Source organism: Mesoplodon mirus (genome assembly GCF_964341445.2).
Source record: "Mesoplodon mirus genome assembly, chromosome: 3".
Lineage (NCBI taxonomy): Eukaryota > Metazoa > Chordata > Mammalia > Artiodactyla > Ziphiidae > Mesoplodon > Mesoplodon mirus.
Window position 1 is genome coordinate 34,974,075 of NC_138978.1, and position 25,329 is coordinate 34,999,403.

The 25,329-nt window shown below is 40.4% G+C and overlaps 1 protein-coding gene across 9 annotated transcripts in view; it reads left to right on the plus strand.

Moving 5' to 3' along the window:
- The window catches only part of MACF1 (microtubule actin crosslinking factor 1), a gene marked incomplete at its 5' end in the record, with an annotated part of 343,589 nt that overhangs the window by 82,684 nt on the left and 235,576 nt on the right, over positions 1-25,329 (plus strand). The window contains one exon of one of the 9 annotated variants that reach the window (XM_082612371.1): positions 18,042-18,416. The exons of the other annotated variants lie outside the window; for them this stretch is intronic. Within the exon in view, the coding sequence (XP_082468497.1) occupies positions 18,308-18,416 (109 nt within the window). Of the gene's footprint in view, positions 1-18,041; positions 18,417-25,329 lie in introns of those variants that run through there. 9 annotated transcript variants of the gene reach the window in all.

A 25,329-nucleotide genomic window follows, 5' to 3' on the forward strand; every position in this document is an offset into this window, starting at 1 on the left:
GTTGGACCCCTACCTCACACGATGTACAAAAGTTAACTCGAAATGGCTCATAGACCTATGTGTAAGAGCTAAAACTATAAAACCGTTAGAAGAAAATTTAGTAATAAATCTTTATGACCTTGGATTAAGCAATGGTTTCTTGACTATGACACGAAAAGCACAAGCAACAGAAGAAAAAAGTAGATAAATCAGATTTGGTCAAAATTAAAAACTTTTGTATTTCAAAGGATACTATTAGGAAAGTGAAAAGACACCCCACAGAATAGGAGAAGATATTTGTGAATCATATATATAATAAGGGACTTTTGTCTAAAATATATTAAGTCCTCTTAGAACTTAACAGTAGGAAGACAAATAATTTAATCACAAACGGGCATGAGATTTGAATAGACGTTTCTCCAAAGAAGATATATAAATGGCCAACAAGCACATGACAAGATGCTCAACATCATTAGTCATTAGGGAAATGCAAGTCAAAGCTGCTGTGAGGTACCACTTCATACCCACTAGAATGGTTACTGTAATCAAAAAGACACAGAGAGGATGTGGAGAAATTGGAACCCTCATACATTGCTGTTGGGAATGTAAAACGGTATAGCTGCTTTGGAAAACAATTCGGTGTTTCCTCAAAAAGTTAAAGACAGAGTTGCCAAATGATCCAGCAATTCCACTAAGTATATATCCAAGAGAAAGGAAAATGTATATCTGACAAAACTTGTACACAAATGATTATAGCAGCATTATTCATATTAGCTAAAAAAATGGAAACAACCCACGTATCCATCAACTGATGAATGGATAAGCAAAATATGGCATATCCATATAATGGAATATTATTCATCAATAAAAAGGAATGAAGTACTAATTGGTGCTAACATGGATCACACTTGAAAATATGCTAAGAAAAAGGAGCCAACTTGAAAACGTTCTGCTAAGCAAAAGAAGCCTGACGCAAAAGACCACATATTGTATGACTCCATTATACAGAGTAGGCAAATTCATAGAGAAAGAAGTAGATTAGTGGTTGCCAAGGTTAGGGGAGGGTGGAATGGGAAATGACTGCTGATGGATATAGGGTTTCTTTTGGGGGTAGTGAAATGTTCTAAAATTACACGGTGGTGATGGTGTACAATTCTGTGAATATGCTTCCATTGAATTATATAATTTAAAAGGTATGGGTATGGTATGTGAATGAAATTCAATAAAGCTGTTATGCCATAAACAAGATGAAAAGACAGCCCTCAGAATGGGAGAAAATATTTGCAAACGAAGCAACTGACAGAGGATTAATCTCCAAAATATACAAGCAGCTCATGCAGCTCAATATAAAAAAAAAACAAACAACCCAATCCAAAAATGGGTGGAAGACCTAAATAGACATTTCTCCAAAGAAGGTATACAGACTGCCAACAAACACATGAAAGGATACTGAACATCACTAACGTCAGAGAAATGCAAATCAAAACTACAATGAGGTATCGCCTCACACCGGTCAGAATGGCCATCATCAAAAAATCTACAAACAATAAATGCTGGAGAGGGTGTGAAGAAAAGGGAACCCTCTTGCACTGTTGGTGGGAATGTAAATTGATACAGCCACTATGGAGAACAGTATGGAGGTTCCTTAAAAAACTAAAAATAGAACTACCATATGACCCAGCAATCCCACTATTGGGCATATACCTTGAGAAAACCACCATAATTCAGAAAGAGACAGGTACCACAATGTTCATTGCAGCACTATTTACAATAGCCAGGACGTGGAAGCAACCTAAGTGTCCATCAACAGATGAATGGATAAAGAAGATGTGACACATATATACAATGGAATATTACTCAGCCATAAAAAGAAACGATATTGAACTATTTGTAGTGAGGTGGATGGACCTAGAGTCTGTCAGGCGGAGTGAAGTAAGTCAGAAAGAGAAGAACAAATACCGTATGCTAACACATATATATGGAATCTAAAAAAAAGAAAAAATGGTTCTGAAGGACCTAGGGGCAGGACAGGAATAAAGATGCAGATATAGAGAATGGACTTGAGGACACTGGGAGGGGGAAGGGTAATCTGGGAGAAGTGAGAGAGTGGCATGGACATATATACACTACCAAATGTAAAATGGATGGTTGGTGGGAAGCAGCTGCATAGCACAGGGAGATCAGCTCAGGGCTTTGTGACCACCTAGAGGGGTGGGATAGGGAGGGTGGGAGGGAGACGCAAGAGGGAGGAGATATGAGGATATATGTATATGTATAGCTGATTCACTTTGTTATACAGCGGAAACTAGCACAACATTTTAAAGCAATTATATTCCAGTAAAGATGTTAAAAAAAATAAAGCTGTTATGCAAAAAATTTAGGGTGATTTGTATGTCTGAATAGCATTTTGTCAGTTTGAACTTGGCTCCTATCCCTGCCACCATGAATCTTGAAGTTAGAGCATCACTGTCTTGAGCACTGGGGCAGGTGACTGTTGCCCGAAAGCCTTTCTCATCTTGAGGTGAGAAATCATGTTTGCAATTATTTCTTGCAGGAGAATAGCTGATGGCACTTTGTATCAGGAACCAAATCTTTTAAGGTGAATGTTCTGAGGTTGAAGCCTTTGCAAGTTTTAAGTGTGACTGTCTGTGCCCTACCTTAGTGCTTATTTATCCTCTCAACTGTGTGTCCCATTGGAATAGATAGTTTATGTTTTGTGTCCCATGCCCCATTCCCACCTCCACCAAGAACCTTGATTCTTTTCACTTCTTACATTTTTCCTCCTGGCTGTTGATCTTGCTCTGAGGCATTCTTTCCTGGGAGGTATGGAGGTAGCTGAAGGAGCCTCTGGGTGGCGCCTTGCCCCCAGAAGATTGACAAATGAGAATGACTTGCCTGATAGAGGCTTAGGGCCTGTGTTGGCAGGAAGAGGTGACTCATTTTTCGTCAGAAGCATTTCAAAGAAAATATAATGACAGGATGATGTCAGAGGAGCAGGTGGAGACAGGAACCTTGATTGAGGTGCTGGAGGGAGGTTTTGGGTAGTACGGTTGCCAAGGTAGTCAGAATGATTGACTGGCATGGATCACAAGAAATGTCACCTGTTTTTCACTTCCTTTCTCATGAGCCCTGTTGCGGGCAGTGCTGTTCAGTGCCTTCAGAGCATGCAAGTCTATGCCTGTCTTAGGTGTACTGTGTTTCTATCTGGGTGAGACATCTCATGACATCTGGTGCCAGTCATGGACTTATTTCACACATGGTGTGGTGTGTATGGGCTCCTGTGCTCTGTGCATCAGCTCCATGGCTTGCAGGGTCTGTGTCTGAGAATTGAAAATCACATGCTCATGGTGGTTCGAGGTGTGGCATTTTCCCTGAGGTATTATCAATAGATATAGGAACTTGCCTAGATATCAGAAGGTCAGATCTCAGGGACTTTACCTTATTTGCCAGAAGTGCTCTGGTTCCCTCCAGTGTTTTGGCAAGAGCTGGATCTTTGCTCTAATCTTAGTTAAGTCTCCTGTTTTTCATTTTTCTTCTTTGAGTTGGGTCCCCTCCTTGGTGTGTTTGGATGAAGCTGATAAGTGGGGGAAACTTACAGTCAGGAGGACGGATAGATAAGTTTTCGAATCTTTTCATATAAGTACTCAAGTTGGTTAGGTGTTCAGGCTCCCATTTACATTAAGACTGTAAGGAGTGCTCCTTGTCATCACTATGTTTTAGCACCTACCAGAGTCTGTGTGATTGTGAGGTTGGAGGCTAAATCAGCAGTTTACAAAAAGATAAAAGAGAGGGTATTTATTACTAGTACTCTGCCTTAGGATTCAGGTCTCAAGGAATATCTGGGGAGGGACAGCTTTGCAATATCAATTTCTGCTTTTGTGCTTTATGTATTGTTCATCTGAAAGTGGCGTGGAGATAGGGACCTTTAGGTAGCATAGGAGACTGCCAAGAAGTAGGAGGTATTGCCTCTCTTTAAGATATATCGTAAGCAAGAAGAAAAAACAAAAACAAACCCCCAAACAAACAAAAAAGAAACCCCCTGAAATTGGAAAGGGAGGGAGGACAGCTTTATTTATTACTTGGTGCTGTCTTTAATGGTTGCATCCTCTGGCTGATCATGAGTTCTGTTTTTGGACAACACTGCTAGGTACACTGTGGGACTAAAGCCGATCTTTGGAGTAGGGTATGAAGGACATGAATCAGACAGCTTGTTTCTTAGAGAAGGGTGCTGGGCTTCCTTGGGCCCCAGTTAGCACTGTTCCTCCTCCCTGCTAGTTGTGCTTCTCTCTGTATCTCTCCATGAAATAACAAGTCATTAGAAGAGACTTTTAACTTGAAGTGCCAAAGAACCCAGGGGAAAATATTCTCTAGGGTGGGTTTGATATGGGAGCCCCTTGAGGGTCATTTGTGATGACAGTGTTTCAGAAATCACCACCTGACTCACTGAGCAGAAGCAGCAGTCTTGACCTGAACATGTTCTTTATATCTGCCCCATAATATATACAAGTCCTCTTTCCCTTTGGTTATGAGCTCAAGGCCTTTAATCATGGGGTTGAGCAGTGGTAAGGGAGAACTATTCTGATATGCCAATTAACCAGAATGTTAAGAGAATCCACGTATGAGCTGGGATCCCAAACATCTCTTTGATTTTTTTGGTGGGGAAGGAAAAGGACTCCTTTAGGGGCTCATTATCACCTATAGAATAAATAAAATCCAAACTCATATTGTCACCTAAGACCTTTCATAATCCAGTGCAACTTTCTATAAAATTGTTTTTATCAAAACGATATTTATTCTAATTTTAAAAGGTCAAATATTACTATGAGGCTTCTAACAAAAGTAATCTGTTCTATCCCTCCACACGTCTGAGAACTGCTTCCAAGTCTTCTAGCTGTTTCTTTTAGTATTTTCCACTACACTTCGTAAATATACCCTTCTACTAGTTATTCTTGAATTTTCAGTTTTAGACATTATCTGTTGATGTTCTACTCCAGGAAATTAGGGTTTAGTTCTTTCATCCCTGTCCCCTTTACACAGCCCCCCTCCCCCTTCTTTCTGCTGTTATACCTTACTACCATTGCCTGGTACTCAAGTGTTTAGATTATTATGATTATATAAACATTGATTAAAGCTGAGCCACATAGTATTCTACAATTACATTTCCTTTCTTGACCAACTTTAAAAATTTTTTTCCTGGAATTAATAATTGCCCTATTTTATCATTTGTCTAGTGTTCTATGTACCTATCTCCACACTCTCCTACAGGACTCTAAGACAACTCTTAGTATGTTGGAACATGTCAGATAATCTTTTGGTTCAGTATTTTCTTTGGAGACATCCCACAAGAGCTTTCTGTTCTCCACCTGTAGCCTTTAGTAAAGCTGTCACCCTGAGACTTCCCTTCATCATCATACTAGGAAATTCCTTTGCTTCTCTTCTGTATTGGATGCCATGTTTCCTGGATCTCATGCAGTCAGTTTTCTTGGTTTACTCCATCTCTTCATTGGAATATATCTTAGAGTAGCTTCCTGAGAAAGGATACATGAGAGGTTAATATTTTTGAGACTTTGCTTATTTGAAAATGTCTGTATTCTACTTTTCATTTCATGAGGGGTTTGGGCATAGAGTTCTAGGTTACAAATGACTTTCCATCAGAATTTTGAAGGTGTTCCTTCTTCTGGCTTTCAGTGTTGCTCTTGAGAAGTCCTGTGCCATTCTGGTTCCTGACTTTTGTTTTGTGATCTGTTTTCTTTTGATAGCTTTTAAGATTTTATTTTTATCCCTGGTATTCTGAAATATTATGATGATGTACATTGATGAGGATCTTTTTTCATTTGCTGAGTTGAGTTATCTGTGGACCTTCTTTATTTGAAAACACATCTTCCGTTTATTAGTTCTTTGATAATTTCCTCTCTTCCATTTTCTCCTTCTGGTATTAGTTGGATATTGGACTCGATTTCTGTCCTCTCCCCCCACTCTATACTCCTCTGTCTCTTTTTGTTCTTATTTATGGTGAAGATCCTCAGCTCCATCTTCCAACTCTTCTTTGAATTTTTTTTTTCTCTCGTAGTTTTTATTTTAAGCATTTCTCCCCTTATTCTCTTCATGTTCCGTTTTTATATACTTGTTCTTTTCTTATAGCAATATTGCCTTTTAGGACTCTCTGAAGGTATTAATTATCACTGTTTTCCTCTGCTTCCGGTATTGTCTCTGTCTCAGGCTCATTCTGTTTGTTCATTTGGTCTCTGTCTTTCATGTTAGAGACTCTGAATGTCTGATGTTTCTTGGTGATCTTCATAATTAAGAGCCCCGAAAAAAGCTGATTGGAAGCCTAAAAAGCTGATTGGTGGGGCTTGTTGCCTGGTATGCTCTACTGAATGACCAGGTAGGGGGAGGTCCATTTCCCCAGGGAGGAACTGGCCGATCTCCTATCTGGGACCTCTTTAGCCTGGAAGCCAGATCTCTGGGGTTGCCAAGCAGGGCAGTAAGGCAGGGGGAGAGTCTTGTTCATTATGTCAAATTTCATTTAATGCTACTGCTTTCAGTGAGGTACCTCACTTCTGACCTCATGTGAGCCTGAAGACATTGAACCAGCCTGTGTTCTGCCTCACCCTGCAGCTCTTCTTCCCCTCCCCCCAAGCCTTCAGGGGTACCTAGTGCTTCTAATTCTTGAGCCTTTCTGGAGTCCTGCAGCACTGTTTGCCTTGTCCCCCGTCCCCCACAAGCACTTAGCAGAAACAGAAAGCTGAAATTTAAATCAGGTACCATTTATCTTTCCATTCTCCAGTTTGTCAAATTTCTGTTGATATTTTGAATTCTTTATTCCTGTGGTTTTGTGCCATTTTTATTCCTTTAGTGTCATTTTTCTGAGGTTTCAGAAGGGAGTGGAGATAAATATGCATATTAAGTCTGCCATGTGTAACCTAAGGTGGGCAGAAGTGAATCTTCGCAACTTCTCCTTCTCTCTCTCAAATACACAAACCCTGTGCTCTAGCTTCGCTTGTTTCTTCCTCTTTTTCCATAATCTTGCTTGTGCCCTCTCTCCTCCTGGAACATCTACTCTTCTCATTTCAGACTGTTGAAATCCTACATATTCTTCCAGGCCCCCAATCGATGGAAGCCTTTCCCCCCACCTCCTCCCGCATAATGACCATTCCATTGACTGAGTTACTAAAGTTCCGTTACTGAATTTTTGTGGTCTTGCCCTCCTCATGACAAAACATATATTGCCTTATACTATAATTTTTTATACACTCACTGCTTCCCTGTTAGATTGTGAACTCTTAAAAGATAGTATAAGACTAGTTTGTAAATTTTCAATTGTTGGTAACAGTTAACATAGAACCTAGGCAACTAAATATTTCACGGAACCGCAGAGTTTTAGAACTGAAAAAGAATTTAGAGATCTAGACTATCAAATCATTTTATGAATAAATAAATAGATCCAGTGTGATTAAACGATGCTAGAGTCATATAATAAGCTAGGGACTGAACTGGAGCTGTAACCTCATCATCTAGCTCTCAAACTGCTAAATGTAGTGATAAAATCTGATATATGCTTAATTAAATATTCTGGTTAATCCAGAGTTAACCAGAAGGCACTTTCTGTTTCATTCTTGTTGAAAATTTTTATACATATCTTTTGGTCTTAGTAATGTAGGTAATTTTGTCATAGATAATTTCTTTTTTCTTTTTTTTTTTTTGACAAATCAGGATATTGAATATTCTGAATTTTGTCAAAAACTGAGTTGCATAACAGTTTTCTTCCAAGGCCTCAGGGACCCATGGATTATAGGTGAGAAAAATATAAGCAACTGAACTGAAAATGCCCTGATTTCAGGAAAATTAAAAAAAAATCCGATTATGATGTTATGTGGGGTGATTCTTTTTCTTCTTCAGTAGTAGAGTGCGTACAGTAGGGGGCAGACCCAGTCTAGTTGGGTCCTAGTTAAAGTTTTGCTGTTTGATAATACATCAAGGATTATTGCTTGAAGTACTTTAAGGTAAATTGTCTGTGCCAGAGATCCTCCTTGATTTCCCTGAGTTATTTAGCTCTTGGCAGTCATTTCCAGAATGTTTGAGATGGCTCCATAGATTCATCATGTCTGAGGGGTTAGAAGATCTAGGAATATCTGTTGGGAGAAAGTTGAACAATAGCTATTGTGCATTTAGGATTTATTGAATATCAACTGTGCCAGTCACTAATCAAAAAAGCCAGGTGCCATTCTTTTCCTCACTCCCTACTTTGGGTACTTGGGGGTGGATGGGCATGTACTTAAGAGGCTGCCTCTTCCTCTGAGATGTGGTTTTCATCATGCTTTGCCTCACAGTATAAGGCTGCATGATAGCAGATGGTCTGATGCTGGGGCTGGCTTGCAGTCTCCATTGGGCAGAGCTGTTGCTAGACAAGCAGTCTATGGTGGAATGAACCAGAACTGACCAGTAGGCTGGGCTGGGCTCTGCTTCATGCCCATCCCTTTTGGTTTTATCCAAAATAGAAACTGTGGTCCTCAGATTTTAGATGTACTCATTGGTGTTTCTGCCTTTGCCTCTTTCTTCATTGCCACCTGGCTGTCATCGGAGGAAATTCACTATAGCTCTGAGTCCCTGCAGGGGGTTGAGAGGAGCTATCACTGTTTCCAGGACGGGGTGTGTGTTCTCTTCCATTAAAACTGTTACCCACATTTCCTTTTATTACTTGTTAAGTCAGAATCAGCTGGGAGGGTGCATTACTCACCAGGCACACACAGTGGCCCTGGCTGCGGGCGGGCGGGAAGAGTGAGAGTGAGTCAGCTCAGGGAATGGAAAAATTGCAGGGTAGTGGCGGGGGGGTGGGGGTGGGTAGGAGTTGTGTGCCAGTGACTGTTCCTTCTCTGCCTGTGCTGTTCTCTATAAGGACTCATCACAAAGCTGTGAATACTGGGCATCCAGTTGGGGGTGCCAGTAAGCCAACCAAATTGTGGTGATGATGTCTCCTGTGAAAGGAATGACAGTCTTCTATGTTATGGGTGTATGTGGGTTTTGAGGCAAGCTTGAGCTTGTATAATATTAAGTTCTGTGTGTAAGGGTTTCACTAGAATAAAGCAATCACAGAGTCTCTGTCTTGGTTATAAAATTCAGTCTTCTGCATCTATCTTTGTCCAGTAGGGGTCACTGGGGTATTAAGCTCTAAATGAGAGAAACTCCAAATCCTATGATAGACCAATCAGATTCCTTGTCTTTATTGTACAGAGTACTATCTATTTTTTTTTATATTAGAGCAGAAACAAAAGATGTGAACTTGTTTTAAGAACGTTGTGGATGGGCTTCCCTGGTGGCACAGTGGTTAAGGATCCGCCTGCCAGTGCAGGGGACACAGGTTCGAGCCCTGGTCCGGGGAGATCCCACATGCCACGGAGCAACTAAGCCTGTGCACCACAACTACTGAGCCTGCGCTCTAGAGTCCGCGAGCCACAACTCCTGAGCCCACGTGCCACAACTCCTGAAGCCTGTGCACCTAGAGCCCATGCTCTGCAATGAGAAGCCCGCGCACTGCAACAAAGAGAAGCCCCCGCTCGCTGCAACTAGAGAAAGCCCGCGTGCGACAGCGAAGGCCCAATGCAGCCAAAAATAAATACATTAAAAAAAAGGGGGGGCTTCCCTGGTGGCGCAGTGGTTGAGAGTCCGCCTGCCGATGCAGGGGACACGGGTTCGTGCCCCGGTCCGGGAAGATCCCACATGCCGCAGAGCGGCTGGGCCCGTGAGCCATGGCCGCTGAGCCTGCTCATCCGGAGCCTGTGCTCCGCAACGGGAGAGGCCACGGCAGTGAGAGGCCCGCATACCACCAAAAAAAAAAAAAAAAAGAACGTTGTGGATCATTAAGTATTTGAAGAGCAGATTATTCCAAAGGCTGAGATGGAATCGATTTTATGAGTAAGATTTGAAGAGCAATTTTTAAAGAAAATGAAAGGAGATAGGGGAAGAAAACTGTTTATTAAGTATCTGATGTATACCTACATACTTTACATATATTTCTTATTTAATCTTATCAACAATGCTGAGAAACAGGATTTATATACACATTGTACATATCACGAACCCAAAGTTCAGAAACATTAAGTGGCTTCCCTAAGGTCACATAATTCTGAAGTGATACTGTCAGGAGGGATCCTACTAGCCATGTTTCATTTGACTTTGGTCCTTGGGCCCTGGTAAGGGGTCACGAGAGCAGAGGGTTTGATTAGAAGGTAAGCAGAGCCTGGTGGTAGACTCTCCTGAGAAAGACTAAAATAATTCTTGTGTTGAATTAGGGTTTGGAGCAGGCTCCAAGGGTTCACAAGTGGAAAGAAGCTGACAAATCTGTCTTTGTCTTCAGTGGGCAAGTTCTACATCTTTTTCACTTAGGGCTACTGCCTGGATGTGGAAAACTGTCTCACAGAGATCTAAAATTAGCTCTTTGTTTGTGTGCAAAGCTTGGTTTCCATGGATAAATAGTTTAAGTTGGTCTCTCTTACCTACCTCTTATCTCGGCCTGGACAACTCTTTTGAACCTTGAATGTTGCTACCTTAGGCATTCTCAAGCCTGCCTGGTTACATCATTGTTGAGCTCCTGACCCCCTCTGTCAGCTGCATGCTTATTCTACTCTCTTGCGTTCTTGATTTTCTGGTATCTCAGGAAAACTGAAGTTGATCACGTGTTCTTAGCCAGACCACACTAAAAGACATTTTCCATTGAGACCATTTTTTGTTTTTATCTGGAAAAGCATTTAAAAAATGCATTTAGGCGGGATATGAGTAAGATGCTAACTCTCCTTCAATGTGCATTTACTTGGGATGACAGATATTTCTGGACAAAAATAACAGCCTTGGCAAAATTCAGAAGCAACCCCCATAGACAGGGCTTCTTATTCTTATATCATCTTTTCTCCATTTACTTAAGGTACTGACTCTCAGAGTATCCTGGAAAAAGTTTAATAGCTAGATCTTATTATTTTTACTTTCTTGGGGGAAACGGTCAGAACCCCAAAGAGAGGGATTATTTAAAATGGTAATATGGATACTATGGTTGACTAATAATGCTTGTCTTTTTCCTTTTTGAAGCAGTGCCATTGAAGCTCAATTTGTTTTATTCATGGAGTTGGTGGTTTAGAGCTGTTAAATACCACACACTTCGCTTTGACTTACCTCCTTGCACTGGCCACTGAAGATGATTTGATGCTTTGCTAGGGCATAAATGTTCTAGTGTAGGAACAATGGTAACAATAGTTAACATTAATGAGGGAATGTTTAATATTTAAAAAATAGTTAATAGTGCTTACTGCGTGCCGAATAGCCCATGCATTTTCTCACCTAATTCACACTGTAACACTGTGAAGAGGTAAGTTTATTATCCCCATTTTACAGATGGAGAAATTGAGGATTAAAGAGATTAAGTAATTGGTCCAAAGATACAGCTAGAAACCATGAAGTCAGAATTTGAGTCGAGGTTTGGCTAACAGATTATGTTAAGTTTAGAGTTCTGGGAAGAGGGAGAGAGAGGGAAAGAGAAGAACGGGGTTTGGGGAAAGTTTGGCTGTTGGACAGAATCCGTATCTGGAGAGACTTCTAGAAGTGGAATTTCTGAATCAATAAGTTAACTTTTTCTCTTAAACTAGAGGAGCATATTGAGTTATTTCTGCCATAAGAACAGTTTTCCAGGCACTTGCTCTCTGGTGTATGTTTTTGTGGTGAAAATAGATGGATTCTCAAGGAAAGCTTATATTCTGGGAATCTTCATGATTTGTTGGACCCACTTTTACTCTTTCTAGTTTGCTCCGCCCTTGTACTCCTGGCCCTCACAGTGCTCTTCAGATCCTCTTGCTCTTTTTGTTCATTCATTCATTCATTTATTCACTCATTCCACAAGTAGTTATTTAGTGATGAGATTTTATACAGGAGAACATTCATCTAACTTCAAAAACTTTAGTGGAGTCAAAATATACACACAACTATATTCTAAAGTAGAAACTGCTAAACGTTATGAGAGAGAAACACATAAAGTATAAATTCAAGGGAGGTGTTTACTTCTAACTGGGATGGAGGGAGTCACCAGGGAAAATTCTGTGGAAGTACTGGTTTAAACTGACCCGTAGGAGTGGGACTTTGACTTGCGGAGATGGGAAGGAAATACAGTACATTCCAGGGTAAGCGAGGGAAATATTGTAAAGCCAGAGAGTTTTGGACTTAATTTGCTGACTGTGGAGAATTGAAAACTTTAGAATTAAATTACAAATGAGCATTTATTGAGCATTTAAGATGCACCAGTCATTATGCGTGCTTCAGGGAGATTAATCTCACAGTGAATGAGGATAGGGTTGGCAGGTTGGAGACGGGGATCAGGTAAATTAGATTCGGTAATTTTGGTTATAGGTTAGGTAAATTATCAGTTTACCAAGGTTTTGTAAAGTCTGAGCAGTATTCAGAAGTCTTGTGATCAGATGTAGTTTGTTTGCTGTTCCTCCAAATAATGATAATCATAGGCAATATTTATTGAGCACATACTATGTGCCAGGCACTATCTAAACACTTTAAATACATTAACTCATTTAATACTCACTACAACTCTGTGGGACAGGTACTATTACTGTCATCATTTTACAGGTGAGGAGATTGAGGTTCCTTGAAGTCATTTAAGTAACTTGCCCACAGGTGCTAATGTGGCATATATAGTAGAGTCTGGATTTGAACTCAAGCAGCCTTGCTTCAGATTTGGCCTGTAATTGCCATTCTACTAAAATACTTATGGCATCTAGGGTACTGAGCAAGAAATTTGGATATTTTCCTAACTTTATTGTATTTGGTGACTCTGGGGTATATAGAAAATTCTTTGTAGGCATTCTGAGCCTTTGCATGTTTATTGTTGTCTCAATACCATATTGCTAAACCTTAGAGACAGGAGTCATGTATGTCTCCTAATTAGCTCCTATGAAGCCCACATCCTCTGCCTTCTGGACTCATAGGAGAAAACAGATGACAAGCGCTCAGGGCCAGGTTTTGAGGCCTGGACCTCCCATTTCCAGAAGCCCACGGTTTCCAATCCTATTAGTCATATGCTAGTCTCTCCACCAAAATTTTAATCTCAGTTATATATATATATATTTTTTAAAGTCTCTCTTTGTACGCCTTTTTTTTCTAGATTTCAGTCTTTTAATCATATGGGTCTTAAGTTTTCAGTCAGTATCTGCTGAAGTTCTGATGCTTGCGGATGTCAGTTAATTTTGAAACCAGGTATACTCCATGACAGTTTGAATAAAACATGCAGCCTTCTTTCTCACAGGCTTGCTTTCATCTCAGTCGCAGACACTAAAGTGATTCTGGGGTGTTGCCCAAGATTTCTTGTGGGTAATGGTTGTGGGTGACCGTCCTAAATTCTTGTGAGTGAAGTAATCTGATAGAAAGGTAGGTCTCAAGTCTTAATGAAGTTCAGAGTCTTGCTTTTACAAGGCTTTCTGATGGTTTGGGGCCCTTCCCATTGGCTGTTAGCAAGGGATATCCTGGGGGGTGCTAAATATGTCTTTAAATGGCCTATTCTTTGTATATTAAATGATCTCTAAGAAGAAAAGTAGTCACTCCCTCCTGCCAGCTTCTAACCACTTCCTGTAAATGACAGCACACAGATCCATCTTAGTTTTTCTGAGTGAAAAAGTTACTTTCACAAAGGCAGTTTCCCTGCTCATTTTTCTTCCTTCAAACATGCATACATACCTATACACAAAGGCTGGGAACAAACTTTTTAACCTGTCATATGTAGAAAAATGGTGTATCCAAGGTATAGCATGTCATCTTATAAAGATCTTATGAAGAGTAAATTACTTTGGGTACTTTTCATTGTCTTCTCTAATAGTAACAGTAGATTCAGAATGTATCTTGATATTTGAGTCCTTGAATTTTTTTTTTCCTTCAAAGTTCCTAGGTGTTTTTGAATGGCACAAGCATGATATATGATTTTCTAATTCAGACAGCTTTGCAGTGGCTTCAGGTAGCAAAATAAGGCAGAGAAATGGTTTTCACTTTGGGGAATGAAAATATGGTGAAGATATTTATAAGACTCAGCGCTAGCGCTGTAACATTTTGTGTTGAAATTGAGATTCTTTCCTTAGAGCTGGGTAGAGCCATTTACAGGCTCTTGTCTTACAAAGAGGGAGCATTCCAAACGTATAAATATCTAAAATTGTTTAGCTTCAGGTTAGCATACTGATTTTGCCAGAACTTTTCAGCGAAGGGAGGCAGTGTGACTAAAATATATTGATTTGAAACCAGACAGATAAAAGTTCAGATGTCAGTTCATCTTCTTGCTTACTTTGTGACTTTGGGCAAAATAACTTGAATTTTCTGAGCCTCAAGTTCTTGATTTATAAAATAGGGATATTTTAGGGGATACTACAGGGATTACATTGAAATAACAGATTGAAGATGCTTTCTAGTAGCTGCTTAATAAATATCAGTTTCCCTTCCAAGCAAGTCTGTCTTCTTTGACCATCACAGCTCAGGAGCTTCTCCACAGTAAGAGGGGTGTCATCATCATCTTTGCGTCCATTGTGTCTAGCATAATGCTCCATATTTTAAATTGAATGAATGAATGAAGTGCTCCGTTTCACAAGAGAGCCCTGCTCCAGAGGGAGCTCTGGCTTAGTCTCCACTGGATTGCACCATCAGTTTTTCCTCCCTAGTGCTTATTCCCTTCAGCAGACACAATTATTGACAACATTTCACATGCCAAGAAAAATTCTCTTTTGGGCCTACATCCCTCTTTCTGTTCCCTTTTACAGCAAAATTCCTTCCTAAAAGAGTTGATGTTAGTTACTGTCACTGATTGTTTCCATTCTCTCTTGAGTCACTCCCGTTGGACCTTTTCTCTGCCATGCCATCAAGACTGCCCTTGTTAAAGGCCCTAGCGACCTCCACATTGCTAAATTCAATGGTCAATTCTCAGTCCTCTTCCTGACACATTAACAGCTTAGTCACTACTTAGAGCACATCCTTCACCTGGCTTCTGGGGCAGCATGCTCTTTTGGTTCTTTTAATCCACTGGCTTCTTTTTTTAGTCTCTTTTGGTGGTTCTTCCTCTTCCCTACCTAATGTTGGAGAGTTTCTAGGGCTTAGTCCTTGCACTTGACCTTTTCTCTCTCTGTGTTTACTCCCTAAGTGATCTCATCTAGTTTCCTGGCTTTAAAGCAACAGCCTGGGTCTCTCCCAGAACTCTGGATTCATATATTAAATTGCTTATTCACAATTCCACTAGAATGTCTACTAGGCATTTCAAAGTTAATGTATCCAAAATGGAATTCCTACCCCACTCCCCACAAAAACCACCCCAAACAACTGCAACCACCAATGAACCCCCAAACCCTCTGCTTCTCTGGCTGCCCTTCCCATCTCAGTAAATAGCAGTTTGGTCCTTTGAATTTCTCAGGCCCCAAACCTGGAAGTCATTCTCAACTCTGTTTTTTCCCTGCTCACCCCACATCCAGTCTATCAGCAGATCCTGATGATTCCTTTACATATATATATATATATATATATTTTTTATTAATCTTTTAAAAATATTCATTCATTCATTCATTCATTTATGGCTGCGTTGGGTCCTCATTGCTGCACGCGGGCTTTCTCTAGTTGCAGTGAGCAGCGGCTACTGTTCGTTGCGGGGCGTGAGCTTCTCATTGCGGTGGCTCCTCTTGTTGCGGAGCACAGGCTCTAGGTGCGCGGTCTTCAGTAGTTGCAGCACGTGGGCTCAGTAGTTGTGGCTCGCGAGCTGTAGACACAGGCTCAGTAGTTGTGGCGCACGGACTTAGTTGCTCTGCGGCATGTGGGATCTTCCCAGATCAGGGCTTGAACCCATGTCACCTGCATTGGCAGGCGGATTCTTACCCACTGCACCACCAGGGAAGTCCCTGATGACTCTTCAATTTGTCCAGAATATGACCACATTTCACCATCTCTACCACTGCACCCTGGTCTCAGTTATCATATCTCAGGCACTAGTTTTCACTTGGATTATTGTAATGGCATTATAACTAGTTTCCCTGCTCCCGCTCTTGTCGCTCTCTAGTCTGTTATCAATATAGCAGCAAGAGTGATCCTTTTAAAATCTAAGTTAAATCCTATCACTTGCTCACAGGAAAACCTTCAAAGGTTTCCCATTTCACTTAGAATAAAAACCAGATTCTTTACGAATAGCCTATACAGCTGTAGATGATCCGATCCCTCTCTGGCCTCATCTCCTGCCACTCCCTTTCGCTTTCAGCTTCAGCCGTTCTGGTTTCCCTGATGTCCCCTGAACACACCAAGCCTACTTCTGCCTCAGGGACCTTGTACTTGCTCGTTTTTTGGGGGGCTTATCCTTTCTCTAAAAAGCCACATGACTTGTTGGTTTGTAATGTCATCTTATTAGAGAAACCTTCCCTGACCATCCTGTACATAAAACTGTAAACATCTCCCCTCTGGCTCTCCTTTCTCCTCTTCATCTCCTTTAGTATATGTTTACTTGTTTATGTTTATTTTGTGTATTCCTCTATTCTCCTACTAGCATATAAGCCCCATGAAAGCAAGATCTTTGTTTTGTTCACTACTCTGTTCCCAGTACCTAGAACAGGGCCTGGTACGTGGTAAATATTTGATGAATAAAATGTAGGTTAGCACAAAATCGTAGATGGTCTTGATACCAGATTAAAACATACACATTGTAAATATTAGTTCCCCCATCAAGGGCCCTTTGTCATCTTTCTGGTTAGTAGATTGTTCAAATCTAAAACCCTTCCCTTTTATTAAAAAAAAAGGGGGTAAAGTATCTCTTCATAGAGAAGTAAATGAGAAGAGGGGCAGTGGTACTGCAAGAACTTTGCATATTCAGCTTAGGTTGTACAGAGTTCTTTCTAGTCTTTAAATGTGTTTCTTAGGTTTATTGAAATATAATATATATACAATAATATCCACCCATTTCGGTCTACAATGTTGTGAGTTTTGACAAATGTATACAGTCGTGGAACTATCATCAGAGTCAGCAAATAGAACATTTCCATTACCCCATAAAGTTTTCTTGTGTTCCGTGGTAGTCTAGTCTGTTCCCTTCCCTCACCCTGAGCCCCTGGCAACCACTTATCTGATTCCTCTCCCTGTAGTTTTGCTTTTCTAGAATGTCATATAAGTGGCATCACACAGTACGTAGCCTTTTGTGTTTGGCTTCTCTCATGTAGCATAATGCTTTTGAGATTCATCCATGCTGTTGTATGTATCAGGAGTATGTTCCTTTTTTATTGCTGTGTTGTAGTCCATTGTATGGATGCACCACAGTTTTTATTAGTTCACCAGTTGATGGACATTTGGGTTGTTTTCAGTTTTAGTTATTCTGAATGAAGCTGCTATAAACATTTACCTACGGGTTTTTGTGTGGACACGTTTTCGTTTTTCTTGGGTCAGTATCTAGGAGTGATACAGCTTGGTCATCCTGGTATGTGTATGACTGTTTTCTAGAGTAGTTTCTAGAGTTGCCAATTTCACCCCCCACCAGCAGTGTATGAGAATTCCAGTTGCTTTATATCTTGCCAGGACTCTTAGTTTTATTCATTCAACTGGGTGTGTAAGTGTTAAAGTGTGTACAGTTGCTGCTGCAATGTCCATATCAAGTTTTCATTTGCAAGCAGGCTTTAGTTTTGTTGAAGGCGTTCTTTTCTGTGGAGCTTGTTCTGCATGTGATCCTCTCTGTGGTGATGTTCAGGTCCCTTACCTCCTCCTCCCGGGTTGTGGGTGTGGAAGGGTTGCCCTCCAACTAGGCCAGGGAACTTGTGGACACTACACATCCCTGCGTACTTCGCCTGCTCCCTGCAAGCGGTTCCCTAGTGTTTCTGCAACTTTCTTCTTCTGGCTCCATCCCAGCCAGGCTGGGAGTGGAAAGTTAAGAGTGTGGCGTCCTCTGACAGTCTCCCTTCTTGTAGAAGGGTCTGAGGCTTGTTTGTTTAAGCTGAACAGAGGATGCCAAACATAGAGTTTGAGTCAGCTCAGCAGTAGCTTAGACGCCCCTTTTTGCTCTCCTGGTTCCTCCTTCCCTTTCCCCTCCCCCTCTGGCCAGTTGTTTCCTGGGCTTTGTCTGAGACACACTGCAGAGTTTTAGTCCCCATCTACTACTGCCTGCTGTAAAACAGAGGCGAGATGGAGGAAAAGCCACCAGGAAGTGTCTGACAACACGGAGCTGCGGGCCTCTGCCTCTGTGCTGATAGTACAGGACAGCAGTAACCTCAGGAGAAAGGCATTTAGAGGCTGTGCTGAGCTGTGGGCTTGTGGCTAATTCAGGGGAGGAGAAAGGACGGGCCTGGAAATGCCTCTCTTAGATTCGTCTTATTTGCCACCAACCATCTTTATTTTGACGCACATTCTTGGAATTGCCGGTGTTCTGTACTGGAAGAGATGTGCCAGAGGCAGAGCAGGTAATGGGTGCCCAGTGCTTCTTGAAATCTGCTGTGGGGCTTTCGAGGGTGGGGTAGATGACGGAGGCCTTCCCAGTTGCCTTCCTTAAAGGGCCAGGACAGCCTCTGGGCTGGGTGCTGTCAGACCTAAGTGTGTGTGGGATCTACTGAGGAAACCAGACTGTCCTGGGACCAGTTTGGGACCTGGACCCTTTACTGTTTTGTGAGGTTCGTCTGGCTGGAGGGTGCTGGTTGGATGAGATGATGTCTGGGCTGGAGGCTGAGGGAAGTGGCAATTGTGCTGACTTTTGTTCTTCCTCAGAGATCAAGCCCTTCCATTCTTTACTTTCTCAGTCTCAAAGTGGTTTTTGATCTTTTTTTTAAAAAAACCAAAAACATACAGTAACTCTATCACCCTCCTTCAGGTGTAAATGTGGGAGAACTTGTGGGGTTAGAGAAGTTTCTAGATTTGGTGTATATTTGGGTGAGAAAAGGCAGAGGAGGAAAGGTCAGTGAGAGGAAAGGGTCACAGGGTGTCCTTGCTGAGGTGCATCTGCGAACACGGGGGTGCCTCTGTTCTCTTTGATAGGGTTGAAACTGTTCCTTTCCCCTCAGCCAGCTACACAGTTTGCTTTCTGTGTATCCAAAGCCATCCTGCATCCTGTTCAATGCAAGGAAGTTAACTGTTCTTTCCCCCAGGCGAATATTTGGATCCTGATATTAAAATTTTTTTCTAAGTGGTAGCAGACCCCCCACACCCCTTATTATTTGTTAAATTATATTCCTTTGGCTTCTAAACGCCCAGTGCTGGGATCAGCCCCGTGTTTAGCTGATTCTAAATCTCCATAGTTGAGGAATAATAAAGTCCAGCTTTTGCTGGAGTACACCCTTGGCTCTCAGTGCCTTTAGTACTGTCTGTGTGACCTGCTTACTGCCTTCAAGCCAACCTCCTGAGACACTTGTTACTTGTATCTTACAATTAAGATGGAGATTTGATGACATTACTCAGTTTCTTATTAGAAGTTCATGAATGCTTGACAGAATTAGAATTAGATTCAGTCATTCCCCAGTGTCTTTCCAGTAAGTCCCAGAAAAGCTTATGACTAAATACACAGATCCCAATGTGTGTCTGTATCAGCAAAAGCACACAGACATTTAGAAATATGTTTGCTTGTGTGGTGGTGTGTTTTAAAAAGTAGCTCAAAGTGGCTTTCCTGAAATGTAAGCCTGTATTTGAGCTTATAAGGAAAGGAGTAGACAGGCATGAGTTATTTGGCTGTATATACTGTGTCATATATAATGAGAAAGTAAATATTACTTAGGCAAAGGTTGCTGCTTTCATTTTCCTGTGCATTATGGTAATGGCATTTCTAAACCACTAGTTGATTCATATTTTAAGAAGTTTATCCTCAGTATAGGATTTGCTATTGAACTTAGAAGTCATAGCCCTATCTTTGAAGTGCTTTCTTGTTTATGTTTTAGAAATATTAATTTCATAAACAGCTGTAAATACATTGAAATAAACAGAAGAAAAATAGATTGTAAAAGCTTTTTATTTTTATGAAACAACATTGATTCTACTACCTAATAGTTATATTGGGAATGTGCTATGTTCAGTTTATCTGTAAAATTAGAGCAGTGGTTTTTTTAATTGGAGAGTATGGGTTCTAAAACTTTCACAGGAGTACTTAAGAGCTTCTGTACCCATTTTATTTTAATTTCAATTTTAACATCTATTTTATCTGTTAAAATGTGTTTTTAAATGATGTGTATACTCTATTGTACTACCTGCCAGTTGGACATCACCAGAATAAAGTTCCTCCGCCATGTCTCTGTATATATTTACAATGCTTATAAATGTATACTTGATTTAAAAAGGTGAAGACTGTGTCTTCTAGTCTGGTCTTTTTTTTTTTTTTCTTCTTCTTCCCCTAATAGGAGGTGTGTACACTATTGCAGAACATACTGTAGAACATAGGTCCTGTGCCTAATAAATTCTAGGCAAGTCTCAGGTGTTTAGTCCTTAATAGTGAGTGGGTAACACATCGTTAAGTGATAACATTGTAATATTGGCTTAGTGTGTACTACAAGGTTTTGTGCTTTTTGTTCCACTTTTCTAGTCATATTTACACATTATAGGATGAACATAGTTTTTAGATATTGAAGGTATTTAACTTTGAAACAAATATTTCTGCAATTCCTTCATGCTCTTGTATTAATTTATTTGAATAATATCCTGAGGTTACAGGCAAACTATGAAACTGTTACTATTTGTTTCTATTTTTATAAAACAGTTTTTAAAAAAATGGTTCCCGGGCCTCCCTGGTGGCACAGTGGTTGGGAGTCCGCCTGCCGATGCAGGGGATACGGGTTCGTGCCCCGGTCTGGGAGGATCCCATGTGCCGCGGAGCGGCTGGGCCCGTGGGCCATGGCCGCTGAGCCTGCGCGTCCGGAGCCTGTGCTCCGCGACGGGAGAGGCCACAGCAGTGAGAGGCCCGCGTACGAAAAAAAAAAAAAAAAAAAAAAAAAAAAAATGGTTCCCTACAGTAAAGCACAGTACAGAAATAAACAAGATGCTGAGACTGATATATCTGTAATTAAGTAATCTCTAATTTCAATCAAAATTACCTGATTGGTTATGTCAGTTGGCTTTAAAATAAGTAACATAAATTTGAATGTATAAAATTGATTTATGCTATTTAATACTGAAATTATATGTTATATATGTTGAGTTCCTTGTAAGATTTGTTTAAAAAAGTGTTCTGTCAGAGTTGAAAACTGCTAGGTTCCTTTTAGTGCTACGGTTCTAAGATATGATGTTCTAGTAAATCTTCATTGTGTTTTTATAGATTTAAGATTTCTTCCATTCTTAAAGTTGATAACAAATTCTATATTGCTCTTAGAGTTGGAAGGGACCTTACATATCAACCAAAGCAACTTCTCACTTAGTACCACTCTTGTCAGAAGTTATTCTTCCTTTGCTTGAAGGCCTCTGTAGAACATATAACCGATGGACTATTCATTATGTTGGTAATGGAGGAGTTATTTTTTAATCTGAAAGTTGCCTCTTTGTAATTCACACCCATCAGCCAAGTTCTGCCTGGCAAAGATCTAGTATACAGACGGTCCCCAACTAGCTTGGTTCGACTTAGATTTTTCGACTTTAACAGTGGTGTGAAAGCAATATGCATTCAATGGAGATCATTCTTTGACTTTTGATCTTTTCCCAGGCTAGTGACATGCAGTACATAACTCTTTCCTGATGCTGGGTTGTAGCAGCAGCTGCAGCTCCCATTCAGCCATGTGATCATGAGGGTAAACAACTGATACAACCATTGTGTACCCATACAACCGTTGTGTTTTTCACTTTTGTAATGGTATTCAGTAAATTGCAAGAGTTATCCAGCACTTTATTATAAAATAGGCTTTGTGTTAGATGATTTTGCCTAATGTAAGTGTTCTGAGCACATTTAAGGTAGGCTAAGCCAAGAGTTGATGTTTGGTAGGTTGGATATATTAAGTGCACTTTCGACTTTGGATATTTTTAACCTGCGCTGGGTTTATCCAAATGTAACTGCATCATAAGGGAGATCTGTACTCCCTCTTGTAGGTGTCAGGCTTGCTTATACTTGAAGGCTATCTTTGCCAGCCTAGACACTTCCCTTTCTAATACTACATACAGTTTCCTAACTCCTTATCATTCTAGTATTCCCTTTGGACAGTTAAATTGATTATTTTTGCTTTGAAAATGTGGTGGCCGTGTGTGTGTAGAGAGGTGAGGGGAGTACAGCAGGAATGTGGGGAAGGAATCTCTGATGACTATTTCTTAGCTTTCATTCGCTATTTTTTTCTAGGTGTTAGGAGTCCGTTGGTGAGATCTAGTTATATGATGTTAAGCACATGGCTTTTACAACGGTGTTCCCAAGTCACCGTCTCTTCAGCAGATGTAAACAAGAACAGGAAGACACAGTTTGTACTGAAGCCATAATACCTGTAAGACAGAATTTAGTACTCACTTAGTATCAATACTTGGGATTTCAAATAGCTTTCAGTACACCCTGTCCACACTTGCATTCACATATATTATCTCATTGTTCCCCAAACTTCCTACTGTTTTAGCTTGCATCATCATTTTTCTTTTCCAGGACTGTTGAAATAATCTGTTTCGCCCATTCTCTGTGTTCCCCCCACCCTCTCGCCCCTAGTCTGTCTTCTACCTGTAGCCAGAATGATCTTTCTAAACTACAGAGCTGTCTGTGTCACTCTTCTGCTTAAAATCCATTAAAGCTTTCGTTCTGCTTTTAAAAGGAAGTTCAGACTCTTCATCAGGAGATAAAAGGGTTTTCATGATCTGCCCCCTGCCTATTTCAGTAGTTTCACATCCTGTCTTGGCCTTATAAGCACTCAGTACTCAAGCATCATTTAAAAACTTGCAGATCACTACCCGAAATGCCTGTATCTTCTTTTTAACTAACAACTTGATGCTTGTCCTTCAAGGTAAGTAGTTATCACTTCTGGAGAGCCTTCCTTGACTGGAATAAAAGTTCCTCTTCTGTGTTCCAGTAGCATTCTGTTAATACTTCCTATTCAAACCTGTGTGGTCATCTTGTTTAGCTTGTTTCTTTCCCCACTAATTAGATTTGATTAGACTGTAAGATCTTTAAGAACAGGAACTCTTACTCATCTCAGTTTCTCAAGTGTCTGTGACAAAATAGATGTCAGTGAATGTTACTTGAACAAATAAATGAAGGAATTAAGATATCATTAGATTAAGCTGTAACAGGAACCATGCCCTGTTCATGTGTATATTTACAGGGCTGGGCTTAGCTTGATGTGTGGCCTGAGGTGAGTGCTTAGTATAGGTTAACTGAATAATATAGAGTTGCCCTGTGTTTTAGTTTATTAATATCCATGTCATGGTAGTGTAAATAGGAAAAGGGCTTTATTTATATACTTGAGAAGAACATTTGAATTTTTTGTTTGTGAAAGGACAGACTAAGGTCTGGTTTTCTTTATCTGTAAAATGAACGAGTTGTACAATCTGATCTCTTAAGGTTCTTTCCATTTCCAGCATCCCACTAGGAGGACCAGCTATAATCAATCCCTGGATCTGGACCATATGGAGTACAATCTAGAATTGTACCATGCCTTTTTTTTTTTTTTTTTTTAAAAGCAGCTCCATTACACTATTGAGTCTCATTAACCTAAGACAAGTTATAAAATGGCCAGACCTCGTGCATGAACTGTTGTTGTCTCCCTTCCAGAGACTGCTGTTCCTTTGGTTTTCTTGAACTTCAGCATAAGACTTAAAGGCATCCTAGTTAAATTTTGTCCTATGAGATTTGGTGTAGATTTTTGCAGTTGCTTTGAATTTTAATTCCTCCATTTATGACTTAGCTGTGCATCCTTCATTTGTAGTACCTAAATTTTGTTATGCATGTAATAGACATGCAAATATTTAAGCAAATGGTCATATACCTAATATATCTTTGCTCAAATAACTAAAACAATAGGTGTTGTAGTCAAGATGTAGTCTTTCTCTTTTTCTTTCCTTAGCTATTTATTTCTAGATTGTTCAGTGTGTAGGAAGACCACTGAACTTCGAGTCAGAAGATCTGGATTCTAAGTCCTGGCTTTTCTGCTTACTACTATGTGATGTTGGGTCACTTAATTCCTCTGGACTTCGAATTTCTAATTGGCATGAGAAGAAAAAAGACTAAAGTCTCTAGTTTTCTGCAATTCTGGCAGTACGATTATCTGGCCGACACTTGGATATAGTATGGAATTGTGGTTGAGAGCTTGTTGAGTCTGGGGTCAGACTGCCTGTGTTTTCATCCTAGCTCTGCCCTTACTGGCAGTGACATTAATCTGTCTGGGCCTCTGTTTCCTCATCTGTAAAATAGGGTTAATAATACTGCATGGTTGCTTTGAGTTAGTTCTTAGAATATGTTCTGCACGTGGTTAAGGACTGTATTATTGTTTACTATCATTATACTTTTTTTTTTTTAGCAAAACAAAACAAAACAGAAGATATCAGTGAAGACATTGCACTTTCCTGTGGGCTCCTGGGACAAAATATAAATGCTTATTTTTACAGTTGGGAATTAAAAAATGTGGTAGAAGCCAATGTGGAAGTGTTTAAAAAGTTAGTGATATATTATGAATCATTATCTCACACATTAGAAGGAAAGACTATGTCTGCTTTACTAGCCTCAATAGTGGGTGATTTTGATGTTTTAGGAAATAAATTAAATGTATAGCTTCAGTTTTCTGTACTAGTAAGAAAGCCAGTAGCTGTAAATTCTTAGATAACTTCTAGCCATGTGTGGAACTATTGGCTTGAATCTCTTCCTTCCATTCAACATTTTAACGAATCTGCAGGTAGCAGCCAGATTCACCTTTTCTTGCCTCTCACATCTCTGGACATCTAGTGAACTATGAAGTGGCTCAACGTTGGGCTAAAAAGGAAGTGGACTGGCCTGGGTAATCAGTATACAGGCTGATTTCCTCTGCGTAATTAAGAGCTGATTGTCCTCATCAGGGTCCTCTCTTTCCTGTTAGCAGCGGCTTCCCTTTTGAGGCTCAGGATCTCCTAGGATCCTAAAGGAAAGGCCTGTCTTCTGGTGGCTAGACTGACATTGTCCCCAAAACTCTCTCCTACTTTCCTCAGTCTGTAGTACCTTCCGGGGAAATAAGTTCTGCCTGGATGCCAGAGGAGTGAGAAAAAGGGCATGCTTTGGTTCACCTTCCTTAAACCTTACCCAGTAATGATTATTTTGATTTTTGGAGACTGTGAAATTATTTAGTATTTCTAGAAGTTGCTCTACATACTCATTTGGGATATGCCTTAAATCTTCAGTTGGCCATAGGTAAGTGTTTTTATTTCTTAACTTGCCAGGAACATTCTATCTCCTTACATATACAGCTTCCCTAC